The sequence below is a fragment of the Epinephelus lanceolatus genome, chromosome 13 (genome assembly GCF_041903045.1).
Source record: "Epinephelus lanceolatus isolate andai-2023 chromosome 13, ASM4190304v1, whole genome shotgun sequence".
NCBI classification, from domain to species: domain Eukaryota; kingdom Metazoa; phylum Chordata; class Actinopteri; order Perciformes; family Serranidae; genus Epinephelus; species Epinephelus lanceolatus.
In genome coordinates this window covers 9,698,310-9,715,000 of record NC_135746.1, presented here as the reverse complement: position 1 = coordinate 9,715,000, position 16,691 = coordinate 9,698,310, and the positions used below count along the sequence as shown (strand labels likewise).

Here is a 16,691-nt window from a genome sequence, read left to right as displayed (position 1 = left end):
AACAGGACGCGACAAGTGTAACATTTTGATGACATGATATGTGTGCGATCCACCATGGACCCCAGGAAGAATAGCTGCAGCGAATGGGGATCCTAAATGAAACTAAACTAAACTAAACCAATGGCTGATTTAAAAAGCAGCTAGCAGCAGTTAGCGGCTAACTCAAAGCGGAAAAACAGTTACCAAAACTGTCCGCAAAATGGGAAGCCAGAGGTCCGGATACTCCTTACCCTCCGAGTCGACAATAACGGAAATGACTGGTATTGCCATGGGGACAGCACAAGGTAAACTGTTATTTTCAGGGTTTAGATTTAAGTTTAAGTTAAGAGTTACATTAAGGGCAGATGTAAGAGTAAGCACTGGGGTTAGGCAGCTATTCTGCTGGCATTGCTTGGTTCTGTGTAAAAAAACAAAGTTGGTGTAATTAAGGGTCTTTGTTGCAGCAATATTGCGGAATTTCTCTGCAGGGTAGGTTCGTATTTCGGAGGGGCGGACAGGAAAATGTTTGGCAACCCCTGGGTTAAGGCCATTGTTAAGGCAATTCATGAATCTCAATCCAGTGTCCTCAGAAGTACAGTAGTACTTATGAGCGTGTTTTATGGTGCTGTACTGTGTGTTCCAGCAGTCAGGCAGGCAGGTGTGTAGATCTTCACCGTCTCATCCCAGGAACAGTCCACCACCTGCAGCCAACACAACACAACACACACTGTCAGAGACGAGGTGGGCGTATATCAAACTGCAGGTAACCATAGCAGCAATACTGGTGCTTCAGGTGGTTCTGAAACAATCAGTCGATTAAACCTGAGGTTTCAGAGATGGCTGACTGGCCCCTGGTCTCCACTCTACAGACTAAATCTGTCTTCTGTCTTTCTCTGTCTTTATTTTCTTCAAATCTCTCTTCCCAGCAGCGGCCACAAAATCAAAGGACAAACTGTGACTGTGATTCACCACAAGATTGTTCGTATCAAACAGACATCCCTCATTTAGTGTAACTCATCTTCTTGCTTTCATCATTCACTAATGTTGGACGGAGCTGTTGGTGCTGTTTTTTGGTGCTTCTGCTTTTGCTTTGAGTGTGCACTACAGCTGTTCTCCTGTCAGAAGTAATTTTCACCTTGTAGGCTTTTCAGCTGCAGCTCAGTGTCTGGAGGAATCCATAATTTCACCAGGTGCAGCCCACTTTATTGTGATGTTCTGATGCACGTTTTACAAATCAAAGTTTTTCGTAATTGATGTTACATCGATATATCGCCCCACCTTTAATAAGTCACTTAACTGTGACACTTATAGTTTTTATTTAATCGTTTGCCTGTAAATCTTTTAAGTTTTATATTCTTATATTTTCTATGTTCGTTGAAGCATGTATGTTTATCCACTGCACCAGTCCAATCTTTGCACCACCGGCTGTTTTTATGTTGACAATTTCCAGCAGAGAACATTCAGTACATATGCTCCTAAAGCTTCTCTCTCAGTTCTGATGTGTTTTTATCTCTAATTGCTGAACATAATAGTTCCCCACAACCATTAGTACGCTCACAGAAGGAATGGGGTTTACACGCCCGTTATCAAATCATAAAGGTTTTTGTTCAGGCGCAATCTCCGACTCCATTTATCCTCCCAGCACATAAATAAGATGGAAAATGGCAGAGAGAGGACAAGCATGAAAATAAAACCTTAACCCAGAAGCTTTGGTCTGCAAAGTGGTTACTACTATATTCAAACTAGAATTATCGTCTCGCGGTTGTATGTCACCACGAACATGTCAAGTTACAGTTTAAATCTATGTCAATGAAAACACAGATGCATCACACACATCTTTCCCCCAGCAGCACAGAAGATCTACACAATCAGCATAGTTTCAAGATGAGTCAGCAATTCAGTATCTGACCAAATGCCTCCCCTTCTGTTCCTGAGATATGACGTTGAGTAACAGCCAGAGAAGTGTTGAATGCAGAACATTATGATGTCACAGTGATGTTAAACTTTGACCTTCTTGATATAAAATGTCATCCCACAATAATTTTATCCCAGTAGACATTTGTGTGAAATTTTGTCATAATTTATGTTCTGTGGGGTCACAGTGACCTTGACCATCAGACTTTTGGCCACCAAGTTCTAATCAGTTCATGTTTGAGACCAAGTAAATGTTTGTACCAATTTTGAGTGGGACTGCTATCGATGAGGAGCGGAAAGAAAACTTTTGCATGTCTAGATCATCACTCGAACCTTTGACTGAGTTCCTTTATCCTTTTATCGAAGGGGAATCATCAGTGATGAGATCTCCAGTAGGTGTTTTTATGAAGGTAACATTAGCCTTTGAGACAAGGGGAAACTGCTGAAGACAGATAACGCCAGCGAGCATTTGGAGTCGTTTTTATATACTTGTGTGGATGGAGATATTTTATAAAAGAAAGGTCGTATGGACGGAATTATTTTGTGAAACAGAAGGGGGAAAAGATCCATCCATCCAAGAATTATCCAATCACCACATTAATGTGGTGGAGGGGTTTGCATGTCCCCATGATCCTGGGAGCTGTGTTGTCCTGGGCTAACAACTCCTGGTAGGGTCTCCCAAGTGGTGGGGGAGGGGCCAGACTGCAAGAGATTCAAGAAGATCTTGACAACTCAGCATATTCGAACTTGAAGTACCTCGCCCAGTATTGGCACCGGGGCCTGGATACAGACCTGGGGGACAGAGCTCACTGGCGAGCATCTGGAGGCCGGGACTTGGGCCATGGGGGCCGGTTGGGCTCACCTCAAATAATTAACATGGAGCTGCCGCCTGTGGGCCCACCATACGCAGGGACAGGAATCAGGGTCGAGTGCATTGTGTGGCAGGCAACAGGAAGGGGCGGGGCCTTGGACGTGCTGATCCCTGGCTTTGGGGACGCAGGAAAATATAAATTCTCAAAAATATCTGTGTACATGTAGACAAGCTGTAAAGGTCTTGGATAGTCAGTTGGACAATACAGGTGGTTTGAAGATGTCACCGCAGGCTTCAGGAAATTGTGATGGACATTTTTCACTATTTTCTGACATCTTTAAGACCGAACTGTTGTCAATTCAATCAAGAGCATAATTTGTAGCGCTACTCACAAGGCAACATAATTACAGACCAACAATAACAAAGCGAAGACAAAGTGAAACTCAGATCTGTTTTCAGACGACTTTGATTTGAGAACAGATTTCCTCTGCAGGTCAACAAATGTTCTCGGTTGTCTGAAGCTCTTTATTCTCCAAACCATTTCAGAGGATGCAAATACAGCTGTGTTTCCACTTCCTTCTCCTCACTCTATAATCAAGTGGGACATGGCTATCAGCTGAATAACATGCCTCTGTGTGGACATGGCTATCATCTGAATGACACACTTCCTCGCTGTCATCTGTCCTGGCTGCAGAACACACAGTTTGCCTGATGAGTCCGTCCTCTGCTCACAGCGTTCAAAGGAAAACACCGGTTCCACTTCACTTTCAACACAAGGACCATAAAGCCACTTTATTATTCATAAAATTAAAAACATTATTTTATATCGTCACAGGTGTTAGGACACTCTGTGTTCTGTCAAACAGTGAAACATAAAGGGAAGCTGCAGCCGGCTGGTTGGGGAAGTGAGATAAATTCCTGATGCACACTGAGAGAAATCTTGGTCCATCACTCTGCTGCAGGTTTTTTCCTTCTTAACTTGTTTGCATTTTGGGAGTGAAGGTCCTAAAGGCTTGCTGGCAGCACAGCCAATCAGAAATAAGCTCAGTCAGGGGAAGTGTATTAACATGTCAGCAGAGGTTGTGCTATAATTAATTATATTCCATCACTGTGACAGACAGGGGCTGTTAAAAATCTGTCAAAGGTTATTTTACCTGTCAGATTTCTTTCCTGGTGTTACACAGACCTGTTTGCTGTTGTGTTTTCTATGTGTGAGTTAAAAAAGGCTTAAAGTCCATAGTACTATAGTAACACAGTGGTTGTGCTTCACAAAAATGTTAAAAAAAAGTCAGTGAAAGATTAAAAAAAATGTATTTTGTTCACGCTGGAACATCTGTGTCACTGTTTGTGTTTACTCTCTCTGCTGTGTCACTGTTGCTTTGTGTCCTGAGCCATTCACTTGTATGACTTGTTATCTGAATGGTTGCTTCAGCCTGTGACTGGTGGCTAAAAATCAAGTTTTCTTTGTATCTGTGCAACATTCGACACCCTCCACCCTGACTCCTGGAAGCTCAGTTTTAGATAAGACAGAAACGCTATGCCACCAGGATTACATTTTCCATGAATAAAATATTTTTAAACATTTCAAATCAACTTTCCTAACCGGCAAAATGTTTTAGTTTTACTTAATCAAATTTCACCTGGTTGGTCTGCTCCAATATGAGATACCAGCAGTCGCCTGGCTGTTCACATCAGAAGCACCGGTCAGCAAGAGGCTCTGCTCCTCTGCTCTTTTTTAATCACATGTGGAGCTCTGTCTCTGTGTGCCTGTGAGTGTGTTTGTCTCTTTCACTCCCTGCTTAGACACAACTGACAAATATGTGGTTGGGTTTAGGAAAAAAGAAAAGGATTTGGCTTTACAATCTTACAGGAAGTGAACACTGACCTCCCGGGTGAAAGTCTGTGGTTGTCGTACCCATCCACCACCCCTCCCGACCCTACCTGGACTTCTGCCTCTTTAACTTTTGTCATTGTCCCCCCGTATTTCCCCCTGACGCCATCAGGCGCCAGAGCTCAGAGCTCTGCACTGCAGCACATTCAGTGAGAGCAACCTAACTGGTTAACATGGCCACAAGAACATATGTGCGGTGACCTACTGATGTTTAGCAGGTATACTGAACAAAAATTCAAACGCAACATTTTTGTTTTCATTTTTCACAGGCTGAAGTTAAAGATGTAAGACTTTTCTTTAATGCACTCAATACATTTTTATCTCAAATTTTCACAAATCTGTTAAAATCCATGTTAGTGATTATTTCTCCTTTCCAGGATAATCCATCCACCTGACAGGTGTGGCGTATCAAGATGCTGATTAAACAGCATCATTACTACACAGGTGTGCCTTGGGATGGTCCCTAGAAAAGTACATCCTAAAATGTGTAGTCAGATCACATGACACAATGCCACAGATGTCAGAAGTTGTGAGGGAGCGTGTCATTGGCCGGCATCTCCACCATCACTATCATCATCGCCCAACACCAGCTCAGATGGACTGGCCACGTGATTCGGATGCCCAACTCTCGCCTCCCCAAACAAGTCCTCTACTCGCAGCTTGTTCAAGGAAAGCGTGCCCCAGGAGGCCAAAAGAAAAGGTACAAAGATAACATCAAAGCAAACCTCAAGAAGTGCCACACAGGCCTTAAGACCTGGGAGGCCACAGCAACAAACAGGGCGGCCTGGAGACAACTTGTCCGAGATGGAGCTGCGCAGTATAATGACGATCTCCATAGTGCTGCAGAAGACAAGCGCAGATGCAGAAAGGAGATCGCTTCCACCAGAAAGGTTCCAAGGTTCAAGGTTCAAGGTTCAAGGTTTCTTTATTAATACCGGCTGGTAAATTTGTTGTGCAGACAGGCACTCGGCGATGCCAGTATAAAAAACATTCACACCCAGACATCATGACAGACAAATCACAAATAGAAAAACACAATATAATCAAAATACATGGTCATAGTCATAGGAATAGAAGTAAAAAAGTGCTTCTACATAGAAAAGTGCTTCTACATGTCCCTGGGGCCAACTAAATTCAATATGAACAAGATCACCTTGTGGCTTTACTGTTCAGCATTACAATTGCTGTGGGTATGAAGCTACTTCTGTACCGTTTTGTCCTGCCCTTAGGGGCCACAAAACGACAGCCAGAGCGAAGGATGTGAGCCGTCGTTACGAATAGCGCTGGCTTTACGCTGCAGCTGTGTGTCATAGAGGGCTGCCATGGTGAGCTGAGGCTCACCAATTATCCTACCAGCCCATTTGATAATCTGGTTCAGGGAATTTTTGTCCTGCAGTGACAAATTACCAAACCAGGACACCAGGGCAAAAGATAACATGGACTCAAAAAAAGCTCGATAAAATAGCCTGAGCATAGTTTTGTCAATGTTAAAACTGGACAATTTCCGAAGATAAAACAAACGCTGATGTCCTCTCTTACACACTGCTTCACAGTTCTTGTTAAAAGACAATTTAGAATCAATGACAGTCCCCAGATATTTGTAGCTTTCCACACATTCCACAGATTGGCCCCTAATGACTGTGGGATCACAATTTGGAGTCTGTGTCCTAAAGTCAATAATCATGTCCTTTGTCTTGGATATATTAAGCACCAAAAAAGAAAGATCACACCAACTAATAAAATCCTGCAAGATTGGACCATGGCTGGATTCATTGTTGTGTGACAAACTCACAATGACTGTGTCGTCTGCAAATTTTAAAATGTGCCTGTTTTCATAAACACTCTTGCACATGTTTGTGTAAAGAATAAAAAGTAAAGGAGAGAGAACACATCCCTGAGGTGAGCCAGTAGAGGAACATAGTGACTCAGATAAAATACCATTCACTTTGACTCTTTGTGTTCTATCTGTTAAAAAATCTAAAATCCAACCCACCAAATTCTGGCTCAGCTGAAAGTGCTCGATAAGCCTTGTGGCTAAAATGTGAGGTTGGATGGTGTTAAAGGCTGATGAAAAATCAATAAAAGTCAGTCTAACATGGGTTTTGTTTCCCTCCAGATGTTTAAATAAAAGATTCAGCAGGGTAAGTATGGCATCGTCAACACCTCTGTGGGCCCTGTAAGCAAACTGCATAGGGTCAAGTGCATGTGCTGTTCTCCCTAGAAGTTCTGATTTGACAAGTTTTTCAAATGATTTCATTAAAAGAGAGGTGAGGGCAACTGGTCTAAAATCATTCAGAGTTTTAGGTCTGCTGACTTTAGGAACAGGGATAATCACTGCTTGTTTCCACAACCTGGGCACCTTTTGCTGACTCAATGACACATTAAAAATGTGACAACAACAGGACTCAATTGTTTTGCACATGACTTCAGTAAAATACCACTGATTTTATCGGGTCCAGGGCTTTTATTTGCTTTTAGAGAGAGGAGACACTTTTCCACTTCTATCTGTTCTAGTGCAAAGTGTTGATCATTTTTAAGATTGTCTCTCAGACTCTTCACTTCCTCGCTGAAGTTGAACTGGTCAAATCTTAGATAGAATTTATTTAAAGCACTGGCTAAATCACAGTTTGACTCAAAACCATCAATAGTGATGTGAGTGCTCTTTGTCTGTTTTATGCCTGCCATTGTCTTAATACCAGACCAGGCCGCAGAAAGGTTATTCTCTGCTAGTTTGCTCTCTACTTTGGTTTTGTATCTCTGTTTAGCCCGTAGGATTTCAGTTCTCAGCTCTCTTTTAGCTACTTGTTGTTCAGCAGGTCCCCCGAAGTTGAAGGAAAGCTTCTTCTGCCGTAGGTGAGACCTGACTTCCTTGGACATCCATGGCTTGTTATTGGGGTACACCTTGATAGTTTTAGTGGGAATGATCCTATTCTCACAGAAAGTCACATAAGAACAAATCACATCAGTGAGTTCATCAATGTCTGTACAGGAGTCTTTAAACATCTCCCAGTCGGTGCAGTCAAAGCACCCTTGGAAACAAGAAGTCAATTCCTCCGACCAAATTTTGACCTCTTTAGTCTGAATTTTTCCACTTTTTAGTACAGTTTTGTATGCCGGGAGAAGAAGCACACAGTTGTGGTCAGCAGAGCCTAGTGGAGGCAGCCGAAGTGATTTATAGGCTCCCTTAACTGTACCATAGCAGAGGTCTAATGTCTTGTCCTTCCTAGTTGTGCACGTAACATACTGATAAAAATTCTTTAAGGATTTTTCCAGAGATACGTGGTTAAAATCTCCCAGTATGAAATGTGGTGCTTCAGGTGACATGGACTGCAGTTTCTGCACTACATCAAAAATAGTGCTTGTTGCAGTAGATGGGTTTGCTTTGGGGGGGATATACACCGTTGTGATGAATATCTGGGGGAATTCACAGGGCAGGTAAAATGGGCGGAGCGACACTGACAGGAGTTCCACATCAGAGGAACAGAGGCTTTCCCTCACTGTCAAAGAGCTGCAGTAGCGCTTGTTGACGTATATGCACACGCCCCCTCCCCGAGATTTCCCTGTCATCTCTGCATCCCGATCCTGGCGGAAAGGGACTCCAAATCCATCAATGGAGAGGTCGGTATCAGAGTCCTGCTCTGTGAACCAGGACTCCGTGAAGGCCATGTTGCAACAGTCCTTATAGTCGCGGAGGAAACGAACATTTCCTTGAAGCTCGTCCAGTTTATTCCGCAGCGACTGTGCGTTCCCCAGGATCAGGGAGGGCAGGGGGAGGCGCGTCAGCTGCCGCTTCTTTAGGCGCAGCCTGACCCCTCCCCTTATACCCCTCTTCCTTCTTTTAAATCCCCTCGCGTTATCGCTGCCAAAGTTAACACTGACATCCCGTCGGATCTCATCTGGTAACCCTGTCAGATGAAAGTCTGCTGTTAACTCAGCGATTCGGCTCTGTGTATTCCACTGCAGCAAGAAATCCCGAGCATATTGTATCCTCGGACCAGGAAGTGCACCCTCGCCGAACCCCAACGACAGGTTGCTGAAGGTCCACAAAGTCCACAATACAACGAGGATAAACAGCTCCATCATGACAAATCAATGGGAAAAAGTGTAGAAGCACTAGTCCATGGCGATCAGCAGCATAAAAACATAAACCATTCATAAAATCATTCACAACGCAGAACATAGGACGCCGAGAGACCCTCTGCCGGTGGCAGCGTGCGCATGCGCCCTAACCATCCACTCAAACCCACAATCGCCACTGCCCACCCATGCCCACACTGCCCCAAAATATGCGGGTCCAGGATCGGCCTCTTTGCCCACCTGAAGACCCATAAGGACCAAGAAGGAGGACAGACATACTCGACCCCGAGTGTCCGCGGATGATGATGACTGCAGGAATGTCCACCAGAGTTGTTGCCAGTAACCTGAATGTTCATTTCTCTACCATAAGACGTAACAATATTGTTTCTATGAATTTGGCAGTACATCCAACCCGCCTCCTAATTGCACAAGTTGGTTACCACAAAAAACTGCTGTCAGGTCAAGACCCTGGTGAGGGTGATTAGTGTGCAGATGATCTTTCCTGAGACAGTTTCTGATGGTTTGTGTAGAAATTCTTCAGTTTTGCAAACCAGTTGTTCCATCAGCTATTTAGGTGGCTGCACTCAGATGATCTTGCAGGTGGAGATGCTGGATGTGGAGGCCCTGAGCTGGTCTGCAGTTGTAAGGATGGCTGGATGTGCTGCCAATAGTAACGACACTGGAGACAGCTTATGGTACTGAAATGAACATTTAGTTCAGGGGCAACAGCTCTGGTGGACATTCCTGCAGTCAGAATGCCAATGGCACACTTTATCTGTCATTGTGTTGTGTGATCAAACTGCACATCTTTGAGTGTCCTTTTATTGTGACCATTCCGAGACACACCTGTGTAGTAATGAGGCTGTTTCATCAGCATCTCGATGAGCCACACCTGTCAGGTGGATGGATTATTCTGGGAAAATTTGAAAAAAAAAAAAAGGCTCATGATACTTAATTTTAAAGCCAATATTGTCCCATACTGATGACATGCCAATATTATCGTGCGTCCTTCGTGTACTTGGTCAAAAGCTAAAAGTTAAGGGATCACTTAAGTTATTACAGTTACCCTGAGAGGAACATGAACGTCTGTACCACAATTTATGTCAACCCATTCAACAGTTTCAGTCTGTTTGTGGTCCAACCAACCAGTGGACATTGCTCTCCCTCGGGCCCCACTGCTAGTGTGGCCAGGAAAGTGTTTATTTGAGACAATCATCCACAACTCAGCAGCTGTTACTGATCCTACATAGCTTTTGCCAGAGTCACAGAGCGGCAAGCAGCAAAGTTTGAAAAGGTCAAACTGCAGCATCAAAAAACAGACGAATCTGTGCCTGTTCATGGTTGGCGACCGCATCCCCCTCCTCCTCTGCTGCTGCTCCACTGACAGCAAAGCCACCATGAGACTCCCACTGAGGTGAACAGAGGCAACAACTCCTCTTGTCTGTAAGGGTCTTAGATTGTGGCTCTTAGCTGATTCACTGACGACCATGTGGTTCTGACCCTGGACACACAGTAATGACAACAAATCCTCTGAACTAAGCGACTAAATTCATAGTTTGTTACTACCCTCCAGGACAATGGATTTAATTGTTTTCTAATCTGACATATTAATGTGCTCTGACTTATTCGGTTTCTTTGGTTGGAGTGAAAACATGCAGATGGTTGGCTCTCAATAACATATGTTTACATCGTATGTTTGCTCTGTACACATATGCATTTCATCATCACATTATCACCCTCTCTCCAAACCATCAGGCCGTCCTTCTGCTTGTTTTGTTATCCTGACCGATCTTTGAATCAGTGAGTCAACAAGCTGAACAGCCATACAGAGCATGAGTAAGCAAAGTAGTCGTGCAGTGAGTCAGCCATTGAGGAGAGGAATGCCCTTCTTTAATTAACTTTAACAGCCGGTTGTAATGGAAAGGCACACACACCGGCCAAGACTGCAGCAAAGCACAAAGAAAGAGAGAGAGAGAGGAATGACAAGATGTGTAATGAGGGGAGGAGCAGCGGTAAAAAGGAGGAGGAATACAAGAAGACAAGACTAAAGGCAATATAAAAGCAAGTTCAAAGTCTGACTAATATTTCACATCTTCTAAAAGGTCTTTTAAAAATTTCTAATAAAGAGAAAAAAGATGAATAAAGGAACAATAATTAAAACACTAATAAGCTTGTAGTAGTTATGTCCTCTCAGGGGAGAGGCACACAGCCGTCATACAGCACAATACACTTGTTATCACTGTTAAATTGTCATGGTAACGAGGCTTTGAGTGACGGCTTTATGACACTTCACCAGTGACAAAGTGAAGAAGGGGTTGTCATGTGCTCAGGTAGTAAACAGATTCATTTTAATGCTTTAAAATCACAACTCACAAATAATGTGCAGTACCACATACAGCAACTACCAATTACCTGCTGTCACTGTACGCTTCTGCAAACCACTGGTTCGTTACATTTGTACGTTTCGTAGGTATCATATCAGTGTTTCTAAAGTGACGCAGTATATGAGCTGATTTTGTCATTGAGATGTGGAGGGGATGGTGGATAATGTGACACCTAGCCGACATGCCTGCCAAGCTGCAGACCACAGTTTAAGACTAACAAACGACAACATTTGTTTTTATTTTGGTGAGTCATTGCTGTGTTTCCAGCAACTTTTTAGCCACCAAATATCAGTGTTTTTAGCAACCCATCACTGCGCTTCCATTGAGGATAGTGCGACGAAAAACAGTTGTTATTTAATGTGAGATAGTTACATTTCCTGCCCGGGATAGCGCCTCCAACAGCAGTTGCTTCTTAACTAGACACTGCTGCATTTCCAGCCAGGATAGTGCTACAAGAAGTGGTTGTTTTTTACCGTGACACTGTTGTGTTTCGTGTCAGGGCAGTGCCATGAGAAGCAGTTGTTTTTAACTGAGACCACTATGTTTGCTGCCAGGATAAGGGGGAGATCAAACAGAAATGAGACGCTAGAAACGCGACGCCAGTAAAACCATTGTTTTCCTATGACACGGCGCCTCTGACCGGCGTTCAAGCGTCTTTTTAGACACGGGTTTTTGTAGACGCTTCTTTTTAGATGCATGTAGACGCTGAGAAGTTAAAATATTTTCAACTTTTTGAGTGTCAGACGCCAGTAGCACCATTCGTCATTGTCGTCATTGGCCCAGGCAGCCAATCAAATCCTCCTTCCTGTTTTGTTGTGGCAGTTACAGCAGTTACAAGCGACAGACAACACAATGCAATCCGAAGACGAGAAATATATCCTGACAATATTTGATTTTGATGAATTATACAACACACGCACACCTCAGTACTCGAACAAACACAGGAGGAGACACGCATGGAGCTGTGTGAGCAGCGCAATGAATTTGTCTGGTGAGTACAATGTAATTGACGACCGACGATAATATGCTAGCTAGCTAGCTAGCCATTGTAGCAGCTAGTTAACTTTCAGACAGTGGGATATGTGAGAGGGCTGGTGACCTTATTTCGTAGTGCACAGTTTTTGTGCTGCATTTTTATGTATGAAAAGTGCTGTATAAACAAAGTTGGATTTGATTTGATAGCTCATGATAGTTTCATGTAAGCTACTGTCTCTACTGTCTTTGAGGGAAACACTATATTCAAGGGGAGACATAGGGAGATGACAGGAGGTGTGTGTGTGTGTTGCACATGCACCCCCGCTCCACAGGCGCTCCTTGCTGTTTTTTTTTTTTGTGTAGCGCGCACTGAATAAGCGCTTCCAGCGTTTCAAGCGTCTTTGAAGCGTCCGTGTTTGTAGCGTCTCATTTCTGTGTGATCGCCCCCTAATGTCACAAGAAGCAGTTGTTATTTAATGTATGATAGTTGTTTCCTGCCGGGATGGTGCCAAAAAAGAGGATGATTTAAATCAACACTACTGTGTTTGCTGCCATGGTAATGCCACAAGAAGCAGTTGTTATTTAACGTGAGAAAGTAGCCATTTTTTACCGAGATATTGCTACAATTCCTGCAACAATAGTGCCACAAAAACAATTGTTAATTTAGACGTTGCTGCATTTCCAGCCGGCATAGTGGGATGAAAAGCTATTTTTTAAGCCAAAGCAAGATCTTTTCCTAACCATAGGCACCATTTTTTTTCTTTTTTTGTGCCTAAACCTATCCACACATTAACCACAGCACTGTTGAAAGGTAAAATTTTAGCATTTCTGCTACATAATAACATACAAATGTAATGTTTCCGTGGTTTGCAGAAACATACAATGCCAACATTTATTCTAGTGATTGGGTTGATCATGAACTTGATTAATCGATTAACTGTTTTTGTCTGTAAAGTCATAAAATAGTGCAAAAGGTCCGTCATGATTTCCAAGAGTCCATGTTGTTGTCCAAATCTTGTTCTGTCCAAACAAAAGAACTTGTTTTTTTTTAAAGTCCAAAACATGTTCAGTTTACAATGAAATAGGAGAAAAATGCAGCAAATTACATTTGAGAAGCTGGAATCAGAGATAAATTGGTATTTTTGTGCAAAAAGTGTATCTAAAAATTGTCAAGTATTTAGAGACTGACATCATATTGTGGGTGTTTTTATGGGATTTGTTGACAGTAATAAACATAAAGAGGGTGTTTATGCTTCGTATTGGTACCACAAATACACCAAAAACATCCTGTGCTGCCATTTGCAGTCGTACTGTACCGCGGACAGAATCACGTATCAGCATACCAGTACAAATGTAACTGTGGCAGTTATAAGAAACAACATTTATAAATGTACCAACCTTCAGTCTTGCAAATGGTTGTCATCCTGCATTCCTGTATGATCTATCACCTCATCCTATCTCTCCCTCACACACACACACACACCAAAAAAGCAAAGGTCCTGTATGCCGGATTGTGTGTAAGTACGTTAGTGTGTGTGTGTGTGTGTGTGTGTGTGTGTGTGTGTGTTTGGCCAGCAGTGCCTTAAGGAGGGTGATCCATCAGGCACATGTGGCTACGCCTGGATAAGACCAGAGACCACACCGGGGAGGAAGTGTGTGAGAGAAAAGGAAAGAGTAAGTGATCAGGGCAAGGAGTGATGAGAAGAAGAAGAGAGGAGATAAGAACATGTCAGCACTGATATCAGAGGAGGAAATTAAAGCACAGGAGCAGACAGAGTCTGGAGGGAAGAACAAGAATGTGAGGAAAGAAAGGATGGAGTGGTGGTGAGAGTAGAGACAATAAAGCAAAGACAAAAGTAGTAGAAGAAGAGTTAGATATCGCTCAGTGGGATGGATAGTGTGGCATCGCTGAGTGTGCAGCAGATTAGCCTGATGTCAGGATTACTGAACCCGGCAGCCGTGTTTATGGAAATGATGTGTGAGTTCATTTTCAACAAAATGCTAATGCAGCACAACATTTCCCTAAAAGTCTTTAACTGCATCTCAGCTTTACGTTCGCCACACCTGCAGTGATTCACAAACATTCTGTAATATTTTATCTCGAGGCACAGCGGGGTGGGGGGGGGGGGGGGGGGGGTCTGGTCTGGTTTGTAGACCTCAGAATTGCATCTCTGAATTTTGCAGATGATGTGACTCTATTGGCTTCATCACACTGTGACCTCCAGCAGGCACTGGGGCAAGTCTGAGGCCCTGGTTCACTGAAGAGGGAGCTGAGCCAGAAGGCAAGGCTTTTGATGTTCTGGTCAATCTATGTCCCAACCCTCACCTATGACCATGAGCTCTGGGTAGTGACCAGAAGAATGAGATCACAGATACAAGTGGCCAAAATGAGCTTCGTCCATAGTCTGGCTGGGCTTAGCCCCAGAAAAAGGATGAGGAGCTCAAACATCCAGAGAGAACTCAGAGTAGAGTTGCTGCTCCTTCATGTCATGAGGGGTCAGTTGTGGTGGTTCAGGCATCTGGTCAGGATCCTCCTGGGCGCCTCCTGTTAGAGGTTTTTCAGGCATGTCCAACTGGTGGGAGGCTCCAGGGCAGACCCAGAACATGCTGGAGAAATGATACATCTCATCTGGCCTGAGAATGCCTAGGGATCCTCCAGGAGAAGCTGGAAAACGTCACTGGGGAGAGGAAAGTTTGGAGTACTGACCCCGTGACCTTGCCCCGAATAAGCGGATGAAAATAGATAGATGGAATATTAGTATACTGCCACTAAAAAAATATGGATGGCCTTCCATGTCCTCTGACTCAAGCTCTTAAGAGAACTGCTGATTACATTTTCTAAAGTTACATTACATTAAAGTTGGGCTGATTTGAAAGGAATAATGTTTGCAATTTAAGCGATTTTAATTAAAAATTTCACTTCATGTCATCCCACCACTGAATAATCACTAATAATCTTCTTTTTCTTATGATCCATAGACCTGAGAACGCGATGACATCAATACAACAAAGTCTGATAGGTCAGGCAGGATTTATACTAAACTAATGTCGTACCTGTAATGTAGGCTATGCGTAGACACGGGCCCTTACTGTGATGCAGACCCCCTGACTGAAACAAAGCTTTTATTTACTTCTATATCACACATAAGAAATTTTGAAGACAATAAAGCCCTCACACAATGGCATTTTAAGTCCTGTGTGTAATGTATTCACATGAGTAGAAAAAATAATTCTGCTAGCCGCTAGGCTAATTTATGCAATGTAAAATGTCATTGGCTTATGCTGATAATGTTAACATGTTGAATTTGTAGGGAAAAATTGTTTTCAGCTTACAAAAATAGACAGGAGATCTGCTTCACTGCGACATGTGGTTACATTTCTGGGGTGGTATATGTCAGGCTACAGCGTAGGGTACGTGTCTATGCAGAGCCTACGCCATGGGTGCAGTATGTATTCAACGCAGAAGTGTAAATCCCATTTTAGTCTGATCGTCTGACTGCTCATGCTTCAAAAGTGATGTCACCATGGTCTGAGAGCTCAGAAATTAACATGGTGAATGTGATGTGATAATTACTGATAGAAAAAAGATCTAAAGCTGTGAAAATAAGCTGTAATAATAATATGAAATAAAATGAAATTAAAAAATGCTTTGGTTGGTGTCACTGATGCAGCAGGTACAAACACATATGCTGATGATACTTTGGTATATTTTATGAAATTGTGGTTGTTACAGAAATAAATTGCTTCTCCACTCTAGCTTGACTTAACATAGGCTAAATTAATTAAATTGCACTTGCAAATTAATTGCATAGTAGCAGCAGATTATAACAGCTGCCAGTCTCAATGTTGATGGTGGATTTAATGAAGGTTTGATACACTTTTTTAAAAGGCATATATAAGAAAAACTATTTCCTAAGTAGAAAACTTAAGTTTCACATTACATTTTTACATTTTATTGTGCTTTTGGCATCACTAAGGTTACTGATGCTTTGCTCATAAATCACAATAATAAAATGGCTCTCAAAATGCCAGAAACATGACCTCATGATTTCAGAGAATTTTCTACATCTATCTGTCCTTGTGAGGCTTATTTGTTCTCACTGTTTCCTGTTGTGGTCCATTTAACCTGAAAAATGTCTGAGGGCTGAAAAACTATTTCTAAACATTTTTACATTCAGGTAAGACGACACCGCACTGTGTTTGTCTCTACTGCAGTCAGTGGAGAATTTCTCCTACACGCCTGTGTACAAGAAACAAAGGTTGTGCAGAGGCTTTCAATCAAGAGACGAGTCAAGGGTCGTCCTGATGAGGATGAAAAGACACAGACACACACGTGCACGTGCATGTGTAACCACCCACATGGAGACATGGCAGCTGCGGTCAGTGGTCACCATGGAGAACAAAGAGCTGAATCAGCCAATCGCAATGATGAGGAAGGAACAGTAGATCACAGCTGTCAATGTCACACACACACACACACACACACACACACACACACACACATACACACAATATGAACTGGAGAGTCACTGCACCGTGACTTCTGAGGACCAGATGTGATCATTAATATTTTAAGTCTACATTCATGCGTTTGTTCGTATGTGCTGAACTGACAAAATCTGAAGAATTACAGGGAGTACAACAGAGTAAAAGTAGTTAT

At 42.9% G+C, this 16,691-nt stretch overlaps 1 protein-coding gene across 3 annotated transcripts in view; it reads right to left on the bottom strand.

Moving 5' to 3' along the window:
• Positions 1 to 16,691, bottom strand: part of pex7 (peroxisomal biogenesis factor 7) — an 87,926-nt gene that overhangs the window by 1,255 nt on the left and 69,980 nt on the right. For all 3 annotated transcript variants that reach the window (XM_033647896.2, XM_033647897.2, XM_033647895.2), the window contains exon 11: positions 1 to 680. This exon is cut by the window's left edge and continues 1,255 nt beyond it. In XM_033647896.2, the coding sequence (XP_033503787.2) occupies positions 597 to 680 (84 nt within the window). In that variant the 3' untranslated portion in view covers positions 1 to 596. The remainder of the gene's footprint in view (positions 681 to 16,691) is intronic.